Here is a 23,601-nt window from a genome sequence, read left to right as displayed (position 1 = left end):
AACTTAGCAGCAGCAGCAGCAGTCACTCTATATAACAGGCTCTAGGTTCATCCACCTCCTTAGAACTGACTCAAATGTGTTCCTTTTTATGGCTGAGTAATGTTCCATTGTATATATGTACCACAACTTCTTTATCCATTTATCTGTTGATGGACAGGTAGGTTGCTTCCATGTCCTGGCTATTGTAAATATGGCTACTATGAACCTGTGTATTTTTCAGTTATGGTTTTCTCAGGGTATAGTGAGAAATAGTGAGGTTTCTGGGTCATGTGGTAGTTTTATTCCTAGGTTTTAAAGGAAACTTCATAATATTCTCCATAGTGGCTGTATCAATTTATTTTCCCACAAACAGGGAAAGAGGGTACACTTTTCTTCATACCTTTCCCATCATTTATTGTTTATAGATTTTTTGATGATGGCCATTCTGGCATGTGTGAGGTGATACCTCATTTTACTTTTGATTTGTCTTTCTCTTATAAAGAGTGATGTTGGGCATCTTTTCATCTGTATGTCTTCCTTGGAGAAGTGTTTGTTTTAGTTTTGTTTTGTTTTTTGTTTTTTTTGTGGTTTTTTTTGCCCACTTTTTGATTGGGTTGTTTGTTTTTCTGGCATTGAGCTGCATGGACTGCTTGTATATATTGGAGATTAATCCTTTGTCAGTTTTTTCATTTGCTATTATTTTCTCCCATCCTGAGGGTTGTCTTTCCCCTTTGTTTATAATTTTCTTTGCTGTGCAAAAGCTTTTAATTTTAATTAAGTCCCATTTGCTTTTTTGTTTTTATTTCCATTACTCTAGGAAGTTGGTCATAGAGGATCTTGCTGTGATTTATGTCAGAGAGCATTCTACCTATGTTTTCTTCTAAGAGTTTTATAGTTTCTGGTTTTATGTTTAGGTCTTCAATGAATTTTGAGGTTATTTTTGTGTATGGTGTTAGAAAGTGTTCTACTTTCATTCTTTTGCACATAGTTGACCAGTTTTCCCAGCACCACTTGTTGAGGGAACTGTCTTTTCTTCATTGTATATTTTTGCTTCCTTTGTCAAAGATAAGGTGTCATAGGTGCATGGATTTCTCTCTGAGCTTTCTATTTTATTTCATTGATCTATATTTCTCTTTTTGAGCCAGACCATACTATCTTGATGACTGTAGGTTTGCAGTATAGTCTGAAGTCAGGAAGGTTGATTCCTCCAATTCCATTCTTCTTTCTGAAGATTGCTTTGGCTATTCAGGGTCTTTTGGGTTTCCATAAAAATTGTGAAATTACTTGTTCTAATTCTATGAAAAATACTCTTGGTAGTTTGATAGGGATTGTGTTGAATCTGCAGATTGCTTTGGGTAGTATAATCATTTTCACTCTATTTATTCTTCCAATCCAAGAACATTGTATATCTCTCTGTTTGTATCATCTTTGATTTCTTTCATCAGTGTCTTATAGTTTTCTCCATACAGGTCTTCAGGTAAATTTATTCCTAAGCATTTTATTCTTTTCATTGCAGTGGTGAATGGAATTGCTTTTTAAATTTATCTTCCTGAGTTTTCTTTTTTTTTTTTTTTTTCCTCATTAAAACCTTTTTTAATGGGTCTCAAATTCTGTGTGTCAGTGTATAGGAATGCAAGGGATTTCTCTGTAGTAATTTTATATCCTGTGACTTTACTATGTTCATTTTCCAGCTCTAGTAATTTTTTGGTGGCCTTTTAAGGATTTTTTATGTTGAGAATCATATCATCTGCAAACAGTGAGAGTTTTACTTCTTCTTTTCCAATACGGATTCCTTTTATTTTTCTTCTCTTACTGCTGCAGCTAGGACTTCTAAAACTATGTTGAATTACAGTGGTGAGAGTAGGCACCCTTGTCTTGTTCCTGATTTTAGAGGAAATGCTTTCAGTTTTTCATGATTGAGGACAATGTTTTGTGGTATATGGCTTTTATCATGTTGAGGTATATTCCTTCTATGCCTACTTTCTGGAGAGTATTTTTTTTTTTATCATAAATGCATGTTGAGTGTTGATGAAAGTTTCTCTGCATCTATTTAAATTATCATATGGGTTTTATCTTTCAATTTGTTAATATGGTGTATCACATTGATTTTCGTATACTGAAGAATCTTTGCATCTCTAGGGTAAAGTTTACTTGATCATGATGTATGATCTTTTTTATGTGTTGTTGGGTTCTGTTTGCTTGAATTTTGTTGAGCATTTTTGCATCTGTTTTCATTAGTGATATTGACCTTTTATTTTCTCTTTTTTAATATAAATTTATATATTTTAATTGGTGGCTAATTATTTTACAATATTGTATTGGTTTTGCCATACATCAACATGAATCCACCACAGGTGTACACATGTTCTCCATCCTGAACTTCCCTCCCACCTCCCTCCCCATCCCATCCCTCTGGGTCATCCCAGTGCACCAGCCCCGAGCATCCTGTATCATGCATCGAACCTGGACTGATGATTCATTTCACATATGATATTATACATGTTTCAATGCCATTCTCCCAAATCATCCCACCCTCGCCCTCTCCCACAGAGTCCAAAAGACTTTTTGTGGCATCTTTGGTTTTGGTATCAGGGTGATGGTGGCCTCATAGAGTGAGTTTGGGAGTTTTCCTCCACTGCAATTCTGGAAGAATTTGAGTAGGATAGATGTTAGCTGTTCTCTATATTTTTGGTAGAATCCACCTGTCAATTTTGTGTGTTGAAAGATTTTTTATTACAGTTTGAATTTCTGTGCTTGTGATTGGTCTGTTCGTATTTTCTATTTCTTCCTGGTTCAGTTTTGGAAGGTAAACTTTTATAAGAATTGTTCATTTCTTCCAAGTTGTCAATTTTATTGACATATATTTGCTCATAGTAGTCTCTTATGGTCCCTTGTAGTTCTGTGTTGTCTGTTGTAACTTCTCCTTTTTCATTTCTAATTTTATTGATTTCAGTCTTATCCCTTTTTTTCTTGATGAGTCTGGATAACAGTTTGTCCCTTTATCTTCTCAAAGAAACAACTTTTAGCTTATTGATCTTTGCTATAGTCTTCTTCAACCCTTTTTCATTTAGTTCTGCTCTGATGTTTATGATTTCTTTCGTTCTACTAAATTTAGGATTTTTTTGTCCTTATTCTAGTTGCTTTAAGTGTAAAGTTATGTTTATTTGATGTCTCTTGTTTCATCAGGTAGGCTTGCATTGCTATGAACTTTCTCTTAGCACTGCTTTTACTGAATCCCATAGGTTCCAGATTGTTGTGTTTTCATTGTCATTTGTTTCTAGGCATGTTTTGATTTTCTTTTTGATATCTTCAGTGATGTGTTAGTTATTCAGAAGCATGTTGTTTAGTTTCCATGTGTTTGTGTTTTTTATATTTTTTTCCTATAGTTTATATCTAATCTTGCAGCATTGTGATCAGAAAGGATGCTTAAAGTGATTTCAATTTAAAAAAAAATCACTAAGGCTTAATTTGTGACCCATTATATGATCTATCCTAGAGAATGTTCCATGTGCACTTGAAGAAAAGGTGGAATCTAATGTTTTTGGATGAAATTCTCTGTAGGTATCAATTAGGTCCAACTGGTCTAATGTATCATTAAAAATTGTATTCCTTATTAATTATCTGTCTGGATGATCTGTCCATTGGTGTGTGGGGTACTAAAGTTCACCACTATTATTGTGTTACTTTCAATTTCCCCTTTAATAGTTGTTATCATTTGCCTTATGTATTGAGGTGTTCCTATCTTGGGTGCATATATATTCATAATTATTATACTATTGTTTTATCTTTTTCTTTGATCATTATGTAATGTCCTTCGTTGACTCTTGTAGCAGCCTTTATTTTAAAGTCTATTTTATCTGATTATTGCCACTCCCATTTTTCTTTTTAAATTTCTATTTGCAGGGAATAAATTTTTCCAGCTGCTCACTTTCAGTCTGTATGTGTCCCTAGTTCTGAGGTCGGTCTCTTGTAGACAGTATATATAGAGGTCATGTTCCGGTATCCATTCAGTCAACCTGGGTCTTTTGGTTACAGCATTTAGTCCATTTACATTTAAGGTAATTATTGATATATATGATCTCATTGAAAATAAAGTGAAAGTCACTCAGTCATGTCTGACTCTTTGGGACCCCATGTACTATACAGTCCATGGAATTCTCCAGACCAGAGTGCTGGAGTGGGTAGCCTTTACCTTCTCTAGGGGATCTTCCCAACCCAGGGATCAAACCCAGGTCTCACGCACTGCATGCAGATTCTTTACTAGCTGAGCCACAAGGGAAGCCCAAGAATACTGGAATGGGTAGCTTATTCCTTCTCCAGCAGAGCTTCCTGGCCCAGGAATCAAACCAGGGTCTCCTGCATTGCAGGAGGATTCTTTACCAAGTGAGCTATCAGGGAAGCCAATATGATCTCATTAGCATTTACTTTATTGTTTTGGGTTTGTTTTCATAGGCCTTTACTTTCTCTTGTGTTTCCTATCTAGAGACATTCGTTTAGCATTTGTTGCAATGCTGGTTTGGTGGTGCTGAATTCTCTTAACTTTTACATGTCTGTAATGCTTTTGATTTCTCCTTCAAATCTGGATGAGATCCTTGTTTCATAGAGTAATTTTTGTTATGGATTTTTTAATATTCATCACTTTATGTATATCCTGCCACTCCCTTCTCGCCTGCAGAGTTTCTGTTGAAAGATCAGCTGTTAGCCTTATAGGGGTCCCCTTGTGTGTTATTTGTTGGTTTTCCCTTGCTGCTTTTAATATTTGTTCTTTGTGTTTAATTTTTGTTAGTTTGGTTAATATGTGTCTTGGTGTATTTCTCCTGGGTTTATCCTGTATGGGACTCTCTTGGGTTACTGGACTTGGGTGGCTATTTCCTCTCCCATGTTAAGGATGCTTTTGACTATAATCTCCTCAAATATTTTCTCACACCCTTTCTTTTTGTCTACTTCTTCTGAGACCCCTATAATTCAAATGTTGGTGCATTTAATGTTGTCCCAGCAGTCTCTGAGACTGTATCTATTTCTTTTTATTATGTTTTCTTTATTATGCTCTGTTTCAGTTATTTCCACCCTTTTATCCTCGAGCTCACTTATCTGTTCTTCTGCCTCAGTTTTTCTGGTATTGGTTCCCTCTAGTGTATTTTTAATCTCAGTTACTGTGTTATTTGGGTTTCCCGGGTGGCACTAATGGTAAAAAAACCCGCTTGCCAAAGCAGGAGATGTAAGATACATGGGTTTGATCCCTGAGTCAGGAAGATCCCCTGGAGGAGGGCATGACAGTCAACTCCAATATTTTTGCCTGGAGAATCCCATGAACAGATGGAGCCTGGCAGGCTACAGTCCATAGGGTCACAAAAATTTCAGCCATGACTGAAGTGACCTAGCATGCAAGCATGGGTTTTGTTGTTCATTGCTGATTCTCTATTCTTTAATTCTTCTAGGTCCTTGTTAAACATTTCTTTTTATCTTGTCAATCTATGCCTCCAGTATGTTTATCTGTGCCTCCATTTTATTTCTAACGTTTCACATGATCTTTACTTTCATTACTCTGAATTATTTTCCAGGTAAATTGCCTATTTCCTCTTCATTTGTTTGGTAACATGGCTTTTTACCCTGTTTATTCATCTATTGCATGTTTCTCTGTCTTTCATGTTTTTCAGTTTACTGTGTTGGGGGTCTCCTTTCTGCAGGGTAGAAAGTCTTACTTCCTCTTAATGGAGTCTGCCCTCTTTGGGTTGGATTGGACTAGTGCCTTGTGAAGGTTTCCTGGTTGGAGGGACTTGTACTGTATTCTGGTGGATGTAGCTGGATCTTGCCTCTCTGAGAGGCACTGCCTATGTCCAGTAGTGTGTTTTGGTGTGTCTATTGGCTTGGTATGACTTTGGGTAGCTTTTCTGCTAATAAGCAGGTTTGTGTTTCTGTTTTGCTAAAAGTTTGATGTGAGGCATCTGGTACTGGAGCTTGTTGGCTTTTGAGTGGGACTTGATCTTAGTGTTGAGACAGGCTTTGGGGAGAGCTCTCACCCATTAATGTTTCATGGGATCAAGATTTCCTGGTGGTCTAAAGTTCTGGACTTGGTTATCCCATCTCAGTTGTTCAGGGCTGACTGCTTACTTTAGCACCAAGACATTATAGGCCACACAGCATAGAAGACAAAACCCCAAGTCTGATGTGCAAAGCAATGCTCAAAACAACCAAGAATACCCAAAGAAACTCAAATACATGCAAAGAGAAGTGAATGAGGAAAAATAGGGGGAAAAAAAGGATAAAAATGATCAAAAAAGAAGAGAGCAATCAAGCCAATAAACAAACGTCTAAATGAAAATGAATACTAAAAACTACACTAGCAAATATACAAAATAAAAAGCATGGAAAAATGCAAAATAACTTGAGTACTGTAAAAATAGAAAAAAATTAATGTGAATTTATTTAAAAATAAGATGCTTTGAAAAAGAAAATACTAGATTATAAAAAATAAACATAAAATGAATAATAAAGAAAAAACAACATTAGAACAATAAGAAAGAGAGAAAAAAGAGAAGAAACATATGGAGAATGGTAGTAAGAAAACTGTCCTTGTGATTCCTCTGTTTTCTTCTCTACACAGTGTGCTCCAGTCAATTTGCCTACTCAGAAAATCCTCCCGATATTTCTAGAAAGGTCTCTGCACCTGTGGTGGTCAGTGTGAGGTCAGCTCAGACTCAAATCTTGCCCTATTCAAGCTTTCACTTGTTCCCAAAATCCACAGTTGCCCCTAAAGCCTACAGGCATGTGTGCTAAGTTGCTTTAGTCGTATCCAACTCTTTATGACCCTGTGGACTATAGCCTGCCAGGCTTCTGTGTCCATGGGATTCTCCAGGTAAGAATCCTGGAGTGGGTTACTATGCCCTCCTTCAGGGGATCTTCCAACCCAGAGATTAAATCTGTGGCTCCTGCGTTGCAGACAGATTCTTTACTGCTGAGCATGGGGGAAGCGCCTAAAGGCCACAGTCTCAGGCTAATTGGGAAATTTAATCTGCTGTACCTGTGGCTGCCAGAGCAATTTCCCCTTCTCTCCTTTGCCCAAGTGGCCCCTGGTACTTTGCCTTTGTTTTAGGCCCACCTCTGCTTGTAGGCTGTCCTCTGGTATCTGTTCTCTGCCCAGACACAAGGGGTGAAAGTGGAAGCTTATTAGGGCTTACTTCCTCAGTTGGGCTGGGGAGAGGAAGGGGTACAGCAGACACAGTGTGGGCGGTGCCTGCTGTGGCCAAGACCTGCAGGACGTCACCACAGTCTGAGGCAGATCATGTACTTCCCCACAGGAGTTGGCCTTGCATTGTGGGTCCCTCAGCAGAGCCAAGCAATTCAGGCCCCAGGAAGATGTGGTCAGCGACCCGTGCCTGCTTTTAGCTTGACCCCAGCTTGAGCCTGGGGTCAAGAGCGTAGTGGCCTGTGTCTTCCACCTCTGGCACTTGTGCCAGCTCTTCTACCTTTGGATTCTCAGACCTCAGCCAGCTCATCCCCCTAATGAATTCACAAATGCAGGGTCCTGTCACAAATGTAGGACTTAGAATATTCTTGCCACAGTGACCTCTTGCCTCTCTGTGAGGCCCAGGCTTTTCCCTGGACTCCCTCAGCTGTGTTACACTAGCCCCCTCTGAGTATCTTCACGGCAGTCAACCCCAATCCTCTCCCTGGGGTCCAATCCCAGAAGCCTGAGTTTCAGCACCTAGCCCTCACTCTCTGCAGGTGTGGGTGTGTGAGCAGCTTCTTGACTGGGAAATGCTGTTCAGCAACTATCTCCGTGGTGAATTTTTTCCATTTTGCCTTCTGAGCACCTGTTGCTATGTTCCTCTCTGAGGTTGTAAAGTTCCCCCCTGATCCTACCCATAAAGGTGTTTCCAGGTGTGCAGAAACTTTGCTCCTTCATGACTCCCTCCCAAAGGCACAGATCCCCATCCCGAAGTCCTTTGTCTCTTCTTTTTATCTTTTGCCCTACTTCATTCCTTGAAGATTGGCTTGCCTTTTAAGTCTGGGTTCTTCTGCCAGCTTTCAGCAGGTGTTCTGTAGGAATTGTTCCACATGCAGATGATTTTTTGAGGTATTTGTAGGAGGTGAAGGCAATCTCCCCATCTTATTTGTCCACCATCTTGAAAGTCTCCCTCATACAGTATCCTTTTGCACTTATTTCACTCTAGGACCCTCCAAGTTGCTGCAAATGACAGAATTTCATTCTTTATGACTGAATACTCTTCCATTGTGTGTGTGTGTGTGTGTGTGTGTTTGTGTGTGTACCACATCTTCTTTATCTATTTGTCTATTGGTGGACACTTGGGTGACTTCCATATTTTTGCTACTATAAATAGTGCTGCTCTGAACACTGGGGCACACATATCTCTTCAAGTCAGTGTTTTCTTTTTATTGCTTTTTCTAGATATATACCCAGGAGTGGAATTGCTAGATCATATAATAATTCTATTGTTTATTTTTTGAGGAATCTCCATATTGTTTTCCATGGTGGCTGTACCAATTTATGTTCCCATCAACAGTGTAAAAGTTTTCCCTTTTATCCACATCCTCTCCAACATTTTTTATTTGTAGACTTTTTTATGTTATCCATTCTGACAGATGTGAGGTGATAACTTGTTTTTATTTGCATTTCTCTAACAATTAAAAATGTTGGACATCTTTTCATGTGACTATTGGACATCTGTATGTCTTCTTTGAAAAAATGTCTCTTCAAGTCTTCTACCCATTTTTTAATTAAGCATATCTTTGACCTTTGAATTCATGGAACTCTTAGAAAAATTGCAATTAGTTTGAGGTTTAATGTTGTTTTATATATTGCTTATAAAGCAATGGAGCTTCCCAGGTGGCACTAGTGGTAAAGAACCCACCTGCAAATGCAGGAGACATGAGAGTCATGGATTCGATCACTGAGTCAGGAAGATCCCCTGGAGGAGGGCATGGCAACCCATTCCAAGTTCTTGCCTGGAAAATCCCTATGGACACGGGAGATTAGTGGGCTACAGTCCATAGGGTCAGAAAGACTTGGACACAACTAAAGTGAGTTAGCACATAGCCACGCATAAAGTGATCATTTAATTAGTATTTTTTTTTAAGCCATGCCACATGGCATGCAGGGTCTCAGTTCCCTGACCAGGGACTGAACCCATGCACCCTACATTGGAAGCATGAAGTCTTAATCACTGGACTGCCAGGGAAGTCCCTTAATTATTATTTTCAAATTTAATAGTTGCACAGTTAGATTCTGTATATGATACAATTGACTGTACTGCATCATTATTCCCTAAGCATATTATTTATTGTTATACCTCTGTAGACATAAATCTCTTTCTTAGCATTTCTCTGCCAACAGAACTTCTATTAATTCTCTAAGACCCATCTAAAATATCACTTCCTCTTTGAAACCTTCCCTAATCTTCTAGACAGAAAGAGTCATTCCCTTTTATTTTTCTAAAATGCCTTGCTTGTATGTGGGCTGCATCACTTACTATGGTATGACTTTTAAGTTATTCATATTATTCTATCATTATAGTTGGTATGTTACTATGTACTTCATGGCTATACCTTATTCATTTGTGCCCTCACTGGGCTTAAAACACTACTTATAGTAGATACTCAGATGTGTTGATTCTGATTAATCTTGCAGAATTACTGTAAGGATTAAATGAAATAATATAACTGCCTTAAACAGTGCCTGGTGCTGGTACTCAATAAAGTTTCCCTCCTCTTTCCTCTTCTTTTACTTTTTCCTCTTTTTTCTTTTGCTTCATTTTTCTCAATTCCCTATATATTCTGCCCATAACAAGATAATAGAGATTTCTTTCTTTCATTGCTTACATGTCTCTTCTTCAGGGTACTAACACTTTGTACCTCTCATTTGTTTATGTATTTATTTTAGGTCACTGGCCCTGTTCAAATTAGAGATTCCCTTAAGAGAGCAGACAGAGGTAATATGACATCTCCACCACTCCTGGATGCCAACTCCATGAAGAACCCAGCATTGTTAAATGACATCAAGATTGAGCCCCCAGAAGAACTTCTGGCTAATGATTTCAACTTGCCCCAGGTGGAACCAGTTGACCTCTCCTTTCACAAACCAAAGGCTCCTCTCCAGCCTGCCAGTATGCTGCAATCTCCAATACGTTCTCCCAAGCCACAGCCTGCTTCCCAGACTCTTGTAGTGTCCACTTCAACATCAGACACAGGCAGTTCAGCAAGCATCCGTACTGTTCTGACTCCAGGCTCTATCCTGGCCTCATCTCAGGGCACTGGTGGCCATCAGATCTTACATGTGATTCACACCATCCCCTCAGTCAATCTGCCAAATAAGATGGGTAGCCTGAAGGCCATCCCAGTGGTGGTGCAGTCGCTGCCCATGGTGTATACTACTTTGCCTGCAGATGGGAACCCTGCAGCCATTACAGTCCCACTCATTGGAGGAGATGGCAAAAATGTTGGATCAGGTGAGCATCAATGTGCCCCTTTGCTGAGACTTACCTACCTCAATCTATTCCCTTTTTGAATATTGTATCTCCTATTTATTTTCCAATTACTCTTGTATATAGCTTTAAGAGCAATTTTTCATAAATACTGTTTTCATCATGTTTCTTTGATGCTTACAAATGTACAATGACTCTTTTTAGCCTATGTTTCTCAAACTGTGGTATGCATATCTTTGAGTGAAATACTATATAACTTACTAGAACCTCTATATTTTGATAGTAAGTAATTTAAAATATTTTATTAAAAAGAAAAATATAATATTTGAATAATATTTTAAGATAAGACAGGAACTTCAAAAACACTTTTAAGCTTACTAAGACAACCACCCTTAGGTAGAGGATATGTTTAGTCTCTTATGCCATTGGGAATACTTTGGTAGAAAAGTTGAGCAAGTTTCTCGCCTTACATACATAGCCAGCCTTACCTCCTTGCCTCTCCCAACACTTTAGCTTTTCTCTTCTCTCCAGGTAAAATAGTCTTCTTTGAAATTTTGCCATCTCTCCTGTGTTCCACCTCATTTTGCATCTATCATCCTTCATATTATTTTTTTACATGCCTGTATCACAAGTATATGGGCATTCTTCCCAACTAAATTGTAAATTGCTGGAGGGCAAGACTATCTTATGTTTCTTTGTGCATCTCCAGAAAGCAAAGTGGTAGATAGAAGTTATAACAAGTCATCTGATGAACAAACTCGAAATTTAATGTTACCTTTTACCTACTTTTAAAAGTAAGTTTAGAATTCAGAAAGGTATGTTTATCTCCCTTTCACCACTATCCACCAACCACCCAGTCCCCTTCCTAGAGGAATATCTAATTTGTAATGGGACACGATGGAAGAAAATTATATAGCCTTTTGAAGTGATTCAAGATATTTAGCTTCACCACATCTATAGAATTACAATAAGTTTTAGATGTTCAGCTTTAGGAAAGGCTTTGAGAAATTGGATTATAGTCAGAGGATAAAGATTAAGATGGTGAGAGGACTCAAACTCATGTCAGAGAGGAGCTGATAAATGTTTAGCATTAATTAATAAGACCAAATGGGAGATATGTGGGTAGAAATGACTAGGAATCAGATTTCAGCTCAATGTAAAACAAACAAACAAACAAAATCTTTCTCAGAGTTTTCTACCTTTGAGATTCAATACCTTATTATCACTCCATCACTAAATGTATGATAATAAAGAACATACCAAGCATCAAATTGCTGAGACTCTGTCATGTTCTTCTGAATAAAAATGCTATTATCGACTAGTGGTTAATTGTGGTAATGATAAGTGTTTGTAACAATCTTGTGTCTGACATCTCTTAAGGGGGGAAAATATGGTTATCAATTCTCATGTAGAAAGAGAGCCAAATAAAAATGGTAAATTATTTTTTTTTGTGAGAATATGATGATATTAAGCCAGTTTGGATGGTTTTGATGAGTTTTGAATTGCCCCATAATAACCATCAGAACTATTTTAAATAAACAGAATGCATTTTAAAAGTGTTGTCATTTCAAGCTAAGACCATTAGCACTGTGGTCTCTAAAATGCTATGCTTACACTTTGATTGGGGGCAAAAAGGGATGTTGCAGAAAATATTTGCAGCATAAAAAGAAAGCATCAAATTTTTATTTGTATTTTCTTACCCTTTACATGTTATTTTATTTATTTTCCATAATCTACACATAAGTTTAGGATATAGGTATATTTAGATCATAAACACAGATACACATTCAGAGACACAGACACAGGTGCATACTTACAATGTTTTAGTGAATTATATACAATGTATGGAGATGACTGCACTAAACAAGTACTCCCCACACTCAACTTTGTTGCCATCCTTAAGTTTCTTCTGTATAGAAATTTTGAACATTTCACTAGATCTGAAAGATGGCTGACCACCTGACTAAGTTTTGTTAGGGATCAGAGACACCAGTGTTTGACAATAAATACTTGAGGGCTTCTGCCAACATAGTTGAAAGGGAAGGATGGTAATATATATCAAGCACCTACTCAACACCCATTATGTGTCTCATCTCAATGACTCATTTTCATTTAGGAACACAAAAGCCAAAGGAGATGTTCTCACCTCTGACATGAACCTAGACATTGATCTGAGGACAGCTAGAGAACTATTTAGAGTTTGATTAAACAAACACACATTGAACCTGACTTTTCAGGAGACCCTGTCTTGGGAGCTGGAGATAGAGTTGAATCATACTCAGACCATATCCTAGAGAAACCCACCATCTCACTGTCTTAGAGAAGCTCATTCTAGTGAAAAAGCTCCAGAAAGCTCCTTTCTACACTTCCCTCAAAGGAATTTCTGTATCCTGCTATGCTAAAATTTTAAATGTTTTTTCTCTTCTTTTCATACAAATATACTTCTTTCATTTTTGCTTTTCTTTATTTCTCTATCTTGCTGCTACTTCTAATATTGGCCAAACTGGGAATCCTGAAATGATTAGACTCGTATATTTGTAGCCCACAATGCTCTTTTTATTTGCTTTTAGTTAAAGTTGAACCCACCTCTCTATCTCCACTGGAGATCCCAAGTGACAATGAGGAGAATGCAATTGAGAGTGGATCCTTACAGGGTATTCAAGGACTACAGCAAGAGTAAGTACTTTTATCTCTACTTCAGGTTATTTTCTGTATACATGTGTGTGTCTGTGGTAGCAGTGGAACAGATTCTCAGACACAGTAGTAAGAATTTGAGGACAACAAAATATAGATAAACTGCTTTTTCAGTGAAGGTGTGCTTGTATGCACACATGTGCATGGACATGGATGTTATGACACAGTAATGTTCTAATTGTAGATCATTGATTTTTACCCTTGAAAAATGTACAAATTTCCTATGAAGTACAATTGCATTCTGTTTCTTTCTGTAAGTTTAAAGCAACCTTATCACTGGTTTGCATTTTAGCAACCATGTTGGATGAAAAATACATTTATTTAAACCTAGGAATGAGGCTTATTAGAATGAAATGCTCACACAGTTTGGGAACAGAAACCACCCAAAGAAATATTACCACCTTCTGGGACCTACATTTACTCAGCATAATGGCCTAGTTGAGGGAATTGCTTGAACTATTTCAATTATTCCTTCTGGGAGGCAGGGCTGATATTAAATTTGAATAAATTAAATCCATGTAAGAGGGGATCCCGTTATACATAAATTCACTTATTAGCCTCCACTTTAAAATCATTATTTGGCCCTATCTCTCTTTCTTTGCTCAGACCAGCAGCAATGACACAAATGCAAGAAGAGTCCCTTGACTTGAAGAGAAGACGGATTCACCAATGTGACTTTGCAGGATGCAGCAAAGTGTACACCAAAAGCTCTCACCTGAAAGCCCACCGCAGAATCCATACAGGTCTGCCCACCTCCACCTTAACTACCCCCTGCCACACGCACACCAAATCTCTGAGAGAAAGGAAGAGAAGAAAGTCCTAAAACAAAGTTTGATCTATTTATACTTATGGGCACAGGTTCCATTCATGGCTTTTACCCCTATGTCATGTTTCTACTCTACAGTAGCTGTCATGAAACCAGCCTAAGAAAACATAAACCTGGTGTCTTCTGAATAGTTAAGGTCCCCATTGAGCCCCTGTAGGTCTTTCTAATTGGGAAGTCTTAACATTTATGCAGAGATAAAGGCAGATAAGATTCCCTCCCTTGTGACCATCCCCACAAGTTTTACTGAGTATTGAAAAGCACAGTGAAATTAAAGCAGGCTTTTTGAGCTCAGCACCATCCACTAACCTACAACATACCTTTGTTCTCATTGGAACACAGGTGCCCATAAGCAAGAATAAGTAAAGCAGACCTTGGGGGCTGAGAGTTAAGGCTAAGGGAGTGAGCAAATGGTCCCATTTGAAGAACTATCACTCAACTCTAAATAAGTATTACCAAATCTCCCAAATTAAAAATTTAAGATTTTTTTTATGTGTAACATCCTAGATTTCAATTTTGTCTTCTAATTAAATGAATTGTATAATACCATAGATTCAAAGAAACCTGCCTGTGGGCCAGAAGTAGCTTTTCAGTCATCAGTTTGTATCCTCGTCTTGAAGACTCTTCATCCCTAATCATCTCCAACTCAGAAGTGAGACTTGGACACTCTGGACAAGGAAGGGACCCTCTTTTCTTGTAAACATATGCTGTATTACAGTTTATATAGGAGAGCCTAGCCTTAGTTAATGTGCCCTAAGGCTGTTAATCGGAGAAGGCAATGGCACCCCACTCCAGTACTCTTGCCTGGAAAATCCCATGGACGGAAGAGCCTGGTAGACTGAAGTCCATGGGGTCGCTATGAGTCGGACACGACTGTATAACTTTCAAGTAGACAACCTGAGCGACTGCACTTTCACTTTTCACTTTCATGCATTGGAGAAGGAAATGGAAAGCCACTCCAGTGTTCTTGCCTGGAAAATCCCAGGGACGGGGGAGCCTGGTGGGCTGCCATCTCTGGGGTCGCACAGAGTCGGACACGACTGAAGCAACTTAGCAGCAAGGCTGTTAATAGGTGACTAATTTTTAGACTGCATTGTCCCAATATTTCTATAACACTCTTATTTGTTGATGTTTTATTTGCTTCTCCTTTACCTCGGATGAAGGCTGATTCTATTGAATATGTATATTGTTTAAGTATTTGAATTTTCAACATGCAAAAGTAGATGTTAATAGTTTACTGGACTCCTAACATCAACAATTGTTTTAGTATATGGCCAAATTTGTTTTTTTCACCCCTACCTACTTCCCACTGTAAAATTCCAGACATCATATTATCTGCATCATAAATACTTTAGAATATATCTTTAAAAGGCAAAGATGTTTAAAAGTGAGCGTGACATTACTATCACACAGAAAATGTCCTTAATATCAAATTTCCACAATTGTCTAATAAGTATATTTTTTAAGTTTGTTCCAATTTGGATCTAAACAAGGCTCATATGTTGACTAGCATAATCAATATGAGGAGCTAGCTATGCTTAAATAAAGAGTGTTCTTGGTTAGAAAACAAAAGCTCTGAGATAGAAATAAGCTTGCCTTGTTCTAATAACTGACAGATATCCAGCATAGCTAGGCATATTGAGTGTAGTAGTTAGTGGTGGAAGCATTGAGGTACAAGAGTAGAAAGGGAAAAACCACTTAAGGAAGGCTACTGTAGTGATGCAGGCAAAATGAGAGCCTGACTAGAATGTTAGGACTAAATATGGAGAGAAGGAAGTACGTTGATGAGTGAGGGGACACTAATGACTCTCAGATTTCTTTTTTGGATTACTGGATAGATGGAGGTACCATTTACATGAATAGAAAGTTTGCCAAAATAATACATTTAGTAAGTAAGAAAAGCCCTCTGGAACCCAACCTTGGTAGGCAACCTGGGTATAATTTTTTTTTTTTTTTTCTGTTGCTGATATTGCACAAGTTCTTTGGAAGAGGCAGCTGAAGAAATGTCTGATTTATTGCCCTCCAAAAACTGGACTTCATTGCAAGGAGTTCCAGATATCTACCTGTCTCTGGTAGATATTCTCAGCAGAGAGCCATAAGGCTCTTATTTATCTGGATCTCTAGTATTCAGTGCAGCCCTTCGTCTCCTCCAAGCTTACAGTCATACAAAGCAAGAAATATAGATACAAAAATTTCCATTAAATATACAGTTAAGCCCCAGTTTTTTCTTAAATTATTTATTTTTAATTGAAGGATAATTACAATATTGTTTTGGTTTCTGCCATACATCAACATGGATCAGCCATAGATATATATATGTTCCCTCCCTCTTGAGACTCCCTCACGTCTCCCATTCCATCCCGCTCCTCTAGGTTGGCACAGAGCCCTGGTTTGAGTTCCCTAGGTCATAAAGCAAATTCCCACTGGCTATCTATTTCATATATGGTAGTGTATATGTTTCCATGCTACTCTCTCTATTCGTCCCACCCTCTCCTTCGTATGCCTCCCTGTGTCCATAAGTCTGTTCTCTATGTCTGTATCTCCATTGCTGCCCTGCAAATAGGTTTATCAGTACCATCTTTCCAGATTCCATATATATGTATTAATATATGATATTTGTTTTTCTGACTTGCTTCACTCTGTATAATAGGCTTGAGGTTCATCAACCTCATTAGCACTGACTCAAATGCATTCTCTTTATGGCTGAGTAATATTCCATCATATATATGTACCGCAGCTTCTTCATCTGTTCATCTGTCAATGGACATCTAGGTTTCTTCCATGTCCTAGTTATTGTAAATAGTCCTGCAATGAGCATTGGGGTACATGTCTCTTTTTCAATTATGGTTTTCTCAGGATATATGCCCAGTAGTGTATTTTTAGTGTTATATGGTAGTTTTATTCCTAGTTTATAAAGGAATCTCAATATTGTTCTCCACAGTGTATCAGTTTTATTCTCACCAACAGTGTGAGAGGGTTGTCCTTTAATCCAACCGTCTCCAACATTTATTGTTTATAGATTTTTTTGATGATAGCCATTCTGACCGGTGTGAGGTGATATCTCACTGTAGTTTTGATTTGCATTTCTCTAATAATGAGTGAAATTGAGCATCTTTTCATGTGTTTATTAGCTATCTGTATATCTTCTTTGGAGGAATGTCTGTTTAGGTCTTTTGCCCACTATTTGACTAAGCAGTTTGTTTTTCTAGTATTGAGTAGTATGAACTGCTTGTATATTTTGGAAATTAATCTTTTGTCAGTTGTTTTATTTGCTATTATTTTCTCCCATTCTGAGGGCTGCCTTTTCACCTTGTTTATAGTTTCCTTTACTGTGAAAAAGCTTTTAAGTTTAATTAGGTCACACGTGTTTATTTTTGTTTTTATTTCTATTACTCTGGGAGGTGGGTCATAGAGGATCTTCTTGTGATTTATGACATACAATGTTCTGCCTATGTTTTCCTTCAAGAGATTTATAGTTTCTGGTCTTATATTTAGGTCTTTAATCCATTTTTAGTTTATCTTTGTGTATGGTGTTAGGAAGTATTCTAATTTCATTCTTTTCCATGTAGCTGTCCAGTTTTCCCAGCACCACCTATTGAAGAGACTATCTTTAACCCATTGTACATTCTTTTTTTTTTTTTTTTTTAAGAAAATGTCAGTTTGAGAACTGAAAAAAAAGATATACAGTAGGAGGACATGAACCTCATGAATGTCATCATTTGAGATAATGTTTTAAAGCATAATGTCTGTAATAATAGCCCAATAGTTACCATTAATTTCTTGCACGTTAGGGAAAATTCTATGTCAAGTTCTGTCTCAAAGGAGGAAAATCAACTACATTTAAAGCAATAAAACAATGAAATGGAAAATTTTAAAAAATAAAATAAATAAAATAAAATTTATTTATTTATTTTAATTAGAGGAAAATTATTTTGTAATATTTCGATGGTTTTTGCCATATATCAACATGAATCAGCCATAGTTATACATATGTCCCCCCTATCCTGAACCTTCTTCCCAGCTCCCTCCCCACCCTGTCCCTCTGGGTTGCCCTAGAATACCAGCTTTGTGTGCCCTGCTTCATGCATTGAACTTGTACTGGCCATCTGTTTTACATAAGGTAATGTAAATGTTTCAATGCTATTGTCTCAAATCATCCCACCCTCAACTTCTCCCACTGAATCCAAAAGTCTGTACTTTTCATCTGTGTCTCCTTTCCTGTCCTGCATGTAGGATCATTGGTACTGTCTTTCTAAATTTTATATATACATATGTGTGTGTGTGTGTGTGTGTGTTAATATATAGTATTTGTCTTTCTCTTTCTGTCTTACTTCACTCTGTATAATAAGCATCAGCTTCATCCACCTCATTAGAACTGACTCAAATGCATTACTTTTTATATTAACATTCTATTGTGTATATGCACCAGATTCCTTATCCATTCATCTGCCTATGGATATCTAAGTTGCTTCCATGTCTTAGCAATTGTAAATAGTGCTGTAATGAACATTGGGGCACATGTGTCTCTTTCAATTCTGGTTTCCTCAGTGGGATTGCTGGTTCATATGGCAGTTCTAGTCTCAGTTTTTTAAGGAATCTCCACATTGTTCTCCATATTGGCTGTACCAGTTTGCATTCCCACCAACAGCATAAGTGGGTTCCCTTTTCTCCACACCATCTCCAGCATTTATTTTTTGTAGACTTTTTTTTAATTTAATTTTTTTTGATGGTGGCCATTCTGACTGGCATGAGATGATACTCATTGTGGTTTTGATGTGCATTTCTCTAATAATAAGTGATGTTGAATATCATTTCATGTGTTTATTAGCCATCTGTATGTCTCCTTTGGAGAAATGTCTGTTTAGGTCTTTTTCCCACTTTTTGATTGAATTGTTTGTTTTTCTCGTATTGAGCTTCATGAACTGCTTGTATATTTTAGAGATTAATTCTTTGTCAGTTGTTTCATTTGCTATTATTTTCTCCCATTCTGAGGGCAGTCTTTCCACCATGCATATAGTTTCCTTCATTGTGCAAAAGCTTTTAAGTTTAATTAGGTCCCATTTTTTTTACTTTTTTAATATAAATTTCCATTTCTCTGGGAGTTGGGTCATAGAGGATCTTGCTGTGATTTGTGTCAGAGAGTATTCTGCGTATATTTTCCTCTAAAATATTTATAGTTTCTGGTCTTACATTTAGGTATTTAATCCATTTTGAGTTTATTTTTCTTTGTGGTATCAGAAAGTGTTCTAATTTCATTCTTTTATACATATTTAACCAATTTTCCCAGCACCACTTGATGATGGTCTTTTCTCCATTGTATATTTTTGCTTCCTTTGTCAAAGATAAGGTATCCCAAAAAAAAAGATAACGTATCCATAGATTTGTGGATTTATCTCTGGGCTTTCTATTTTATTCCATTTATTCTATATTTTTGTCTTTGTGCTAGTACCATACTCTCCTGATGACTGTAGCTTTGTAGTATATTCTGAAGTCAGGAAGATTGATTTCTCCACTTCCATTCATCTTTCAAAAGATTGTTCTGGCTATGCAAGGTCTTTTGTATTTCCATACAAATTGTGAAATTATTTGTTCCAGTTATGCAAAAAATACCATTGATAGTTTGATAGGGATTGCATTGAATCTATAGATTGCTTTACATAGCATACTCATTTTCACTGTATTTATTCTTCCAATCCACAAACATGGTATATTTCCCCATATATTTCCATCGTCTTTGATTTCTTTCGTCAATGTTTTATGGTTTTCCATCTACAGGTCTTTTGTTTCCTTAGGTAAATTTATTCATAAGTATTTTATTCTTTTCATTGCCATGGTGAATGGAATATTTTCCATAATAATCTCTTTCTGATTTTCCATTGTTAATAAATAGAAATGCAACGGGTTTCTATGTATTAATTTTATATTCAGGGACTTTACTATATTCATTGATTAGCTCTGGTAATTTTCTGGTGGCCTCTTTTTTCTATGTAGAGGATCATGTCATCTACAAACAGTGAGTGTCTTATTTCCTCGTTTCCAATCTGGTTTCCTTTTATTTCTTTTTCATCTCTGTTTGCTCTGGCAAGGACTTCCAAAGCTATGCTGAATAGTAGTGGTGAAAGTGGGCACCCTTGTCTTGTTCCTGATTTTAGAGGAAATGCTTTCAAGCTTTTGCCATTGAAAATAATGTGTTTTTTTTGGTTGTTGTTGTTTTGGGGGGGGGTTGTCGAATATGACTTTTAATCTGTTGAGATGTGGTCCTTCTGTGCCTACTTTCTGGAGAGTTTTTGTCATAAATGGGTGTTTAATTTGGTCAAAGGCTTCCTCTGTGTCTATTGGAATAAGCATATGGTTTTTATCTTTCAATTTGTTATATGGTGTATCACATTGTTTTGTGTTTACTGAAGAATTCTTGAATCCCTGGAATAAAGCCCACTCAATCATGATGTATCCTCTTTTTAATATGTTGTTGGATTCTGTTTGCTAGAATTTTGTTGAGGATTTTTGCATCTATGTACATCAATGATATTAGCCTGTAACTGTCTTTTTTGTAATATCGTTGTCTGGTTTTGGTATCAGAGTGATGGTGGCCTCATAGTTCAGGAGTTTTCCTTCCTCTGCAATTTTCTGGAAGGAAAACACGTTTCAGCAGGAAACATGTTAGTTCTTTAAATTTTTGGTAGAATTCACCAGTGAAACCATCTGGGCCTGAGCTTTTGTTTGTTAGAAGATCTTTTTTATAGTTTTGATTTCCATGTTTGTGATTGCTCTCTTCGTATTTTCTATTTCTTCCTGGTCCACTTATGGAAGGTTATACCTTTCTATGAATGTGTCCTTTTCTTCCAAGTTGGCCATTTTATCGGCATATAGTTGATCATAGTAGTCTCTTATGATCATTTGTATTTCTATGCTGTTTGTTGTAATTTCTCCATTTCCATTTCTAACTTTATTAATTTGAGTCTTCTCCCTTTTTTCTTGACGAGTCTGTCTAATGATTTGTCTATTTTATTTATCTTCTCAAAGAACCTACTTTTAGTCTTATTGATCTTTGCTATAGTCTTCTCTATTTCTTTTTCATTTATTTCTGCTATTTTTTAAAAATGATTTCTTTTCTTCTATGAATTTTGGTGGGTTTTTTTTGGGGGGGTTCTTTTTCTAGTTGCTTTAAGTGTAAGATTAGTTTGTTTATTTGATGTTTCTCTTATTTCTTCAGGTAGGCTTATATTACTATGAACTTACATCTTAGCACTGCTTTTAATGAATCCCAGAGGTTTTGGGTTGTCGTGTTTTCATTATCATTTGTTTTTAGGCATATTTTGATTTCTGTTTTGATTTCTTCAGTGATCTGTTGGTTATTCATAAGCCTGTTGTTTAGCCTGCATGTGTTTGTGTTTTTTATAATTTCTTTCCTGTAGTTGATATCTAATCTTATAGCACTGTGATCAGAACAGATGCTTGAAATGCTTTCAATATTTTTTTTGAATTTACCTAGGCTTGATTTGTGGTCCAGAATGTGATATATCCTGGAGAATGTTCCATGTGCACTTGAGAAAATGGTGAAATCCATTGTTTTGGGGTGCAATGCCCTGTAGATATCAAGTAGGTCCAAATGGTCTAATGTATCATTTGAAGCTTGTGTTTCCTTGGTGATTTTCTGTTTGGATGATCTGTCCATTAGTGTCATGCAGTATTAACGTCCCCCACTATTATTGGGTTACTGTCACTTTTCCCCTAATAGTTGTTACCTGTCCAGTTTCCCCAGCAGAACTAATTGAAGAGACTATCTTTGTGCCATTGTATATTTTTGCCTCCTTTGTCATAAATAAGTTATATATCTGTGTGTGGGTTTGTCTCTGGACTTACTACCTTGTTCCACTGGTCTATATTTCTGTTTTTGTTCCAGTACCATACTGTCTCCATGACTGTAACTTTCTTATATAGCCTGAAGTCAGGAAGGTTGTTTCCTCCAGCTCCATTCTCCTTTCTCAAGATTACTTTGTCTATTTGGGGTGTTTTGTGTTTCTATACGGAGAAGGCAATGGCACCCCACTCCAGTACTCTTGCCTGGAAAAGCCCATGAGTGGAGGAGCCTGGTGGGCTGCAGTCCATGGGGTTGCTAAGAGTCGGACACGACTGAGCGACTTCACTTTCACTTTTCACTTTCATCCATTGGAGACGGAAGTGGCAACCTACTCCAGTGTTCTTGCCTGGAGAATCCCAGGGACGGGGGAGCCTGGTAGGCTGCCCTCTATGGGGTCGCACAGAGTCGGACACGACTGAAGCAACTTAGCAGCAGCAGCAGTGTTTCTATATGAATTGTGAAATTTATTTTTCTAGTTCTGTGAAAAATACCATTGGTAATTCCATAGGGGTTGCACTAAATCTGTTGATTTCATTTGGTAGTGTAGTCATACTCATAATATTGATTTTTCCAACACAGGAACATGGAATATCTCTTTGTCTGTTTATATTGTATTTGATTTCTATTATCAGTGTCTTATAGTTGTCTGTATATAGCTCTTTTGTCTCCTTAGGTAGGTTTATTCCTAGGTATTTTATTCTTTTTGTTGCAATGATAAAAGGGATTGATTTCTTAATTTCTCTTTCTGGCATTTCATTGTTAGTCTGTAGTAATGCAAGTTATTTCTGTGTATTGATTTTGTATACTGCTACTTTGCTAAATTCACTGATTAACTCTAGTAATTTTCTGAGAGTATCTTTCAGGTTTTCTAAGCATAGTATCATATTGTCTACAAGCAGTGAGACTTTTGATTCTTTTTTGATCTGGATTCCCTTTATTTCTTTTTCTCCTCTGATTGTCATGGCTTAGGACTTCCAAAATTATGTTGAATAATATTAGTGAGAGTGAGTACCCTTGTCTTCTTCCTGATCTTAGATGGAATGCTTCCCGTTTTTCACTATTGAGAATAACATTTGCTGTGGGTTTATCATATATGGCCTTTATTATGTTTAGGTAGTTCCTTCTGTGTCCATTTTTGAAGAGTTGTTATCATAAATAGGTGCTGAATGTTGTAAAAATCTTTTTCTTCTTCAATTGAGATTATCATATGCTTTTTATCTATCACTTGTTAATAGGTGTATCACATTGACTTATTTGTGTATATTGAAGATTCCTTGCATCCCTAGGATAAACCTGACTTAATCATGGCATATGATCTTTTTAAAGTGTTGTTGAATTCTGTTTGTTAGAATTTTGTTTAAGATTTTTGCATCTATGTCCATCAGTGATATTGACCTGTAATTTTCTTTTTTGTGTTTTTTTCTGGTTTTGGTATTAGGGTGACATTGGCCTCGTAGAATGAATTTGGAAGTGTTTCTTCCTCTGCAAGTTTCTGGAAGAGTTATAGGAGGATAGGGATTAGCTCTTCTCTAAACAAGGTGAAAAGACAACCCTCAGGATGGGAGAAAATAATAGCAAATGAAACAACTGACAAAGATTTAATTTCAAAATATAAAAGCAGCTCATACAAATCAATACCAGAAAAACAGAGAACCCAATCAATAAGTGGGCAATAGACCTAAGCAGACATTTCTCCAAAGACATATAGATGGTTAGTAAACACATGAAAGATTCTCAACATCGATTTATTAGAAAAATGTGAATCAAAACTACAATGAGATATAACCTGATGCTGCTTAGAA

The 23,601-nt window shown here is 37.0% G+C and overlaps 1 protein-coding gene across 1 annotated transcript in view; it reads left to right on the top strand.

The window, feature by feature from the left end:
- Positions 1 to 23,601, top strand: part of KLF8 (Kruppel like factor 8) — a 347,022-nt gene that overhangs the window by 241,819 nt on the left and 81,602 nt on the right. Inside the window, 3 exon segments of the mRNA XM_027534127.1 lie at positions 9,881 to 10,445; positions 12,992 to 13,097; positions 13,722 to 13,858. Coding sequence (XP_027389928.1) covers positions 9,881 to 10,445; positions 12,992 to 13,097; positions 13,722 to 13,858 — 808 coding nt within the window.

This window comes from Bos indicus x Bos taurus, chromosome X (genome assembly GCF_003369695.1).
Source record: "Bos indicus x Bos taurus breed Angus x Brahman F1 hybrid chromosome X, Bos_hybrid_MaternalHap_v2.0, whole genome shotgun sequence".
Classification (NCBI taxonomy): domain Eukaryota; kingdom Metazoa; phylum Chordata; class Mammalia; order Artiodactyla; family Bovidae; genus Bos; species Bos indicus x Bos taurus.
Note: the sequence above shows the minus strand (reverse complement) of the source record. Positions and strands in the feature narration are given on the sequence as shown.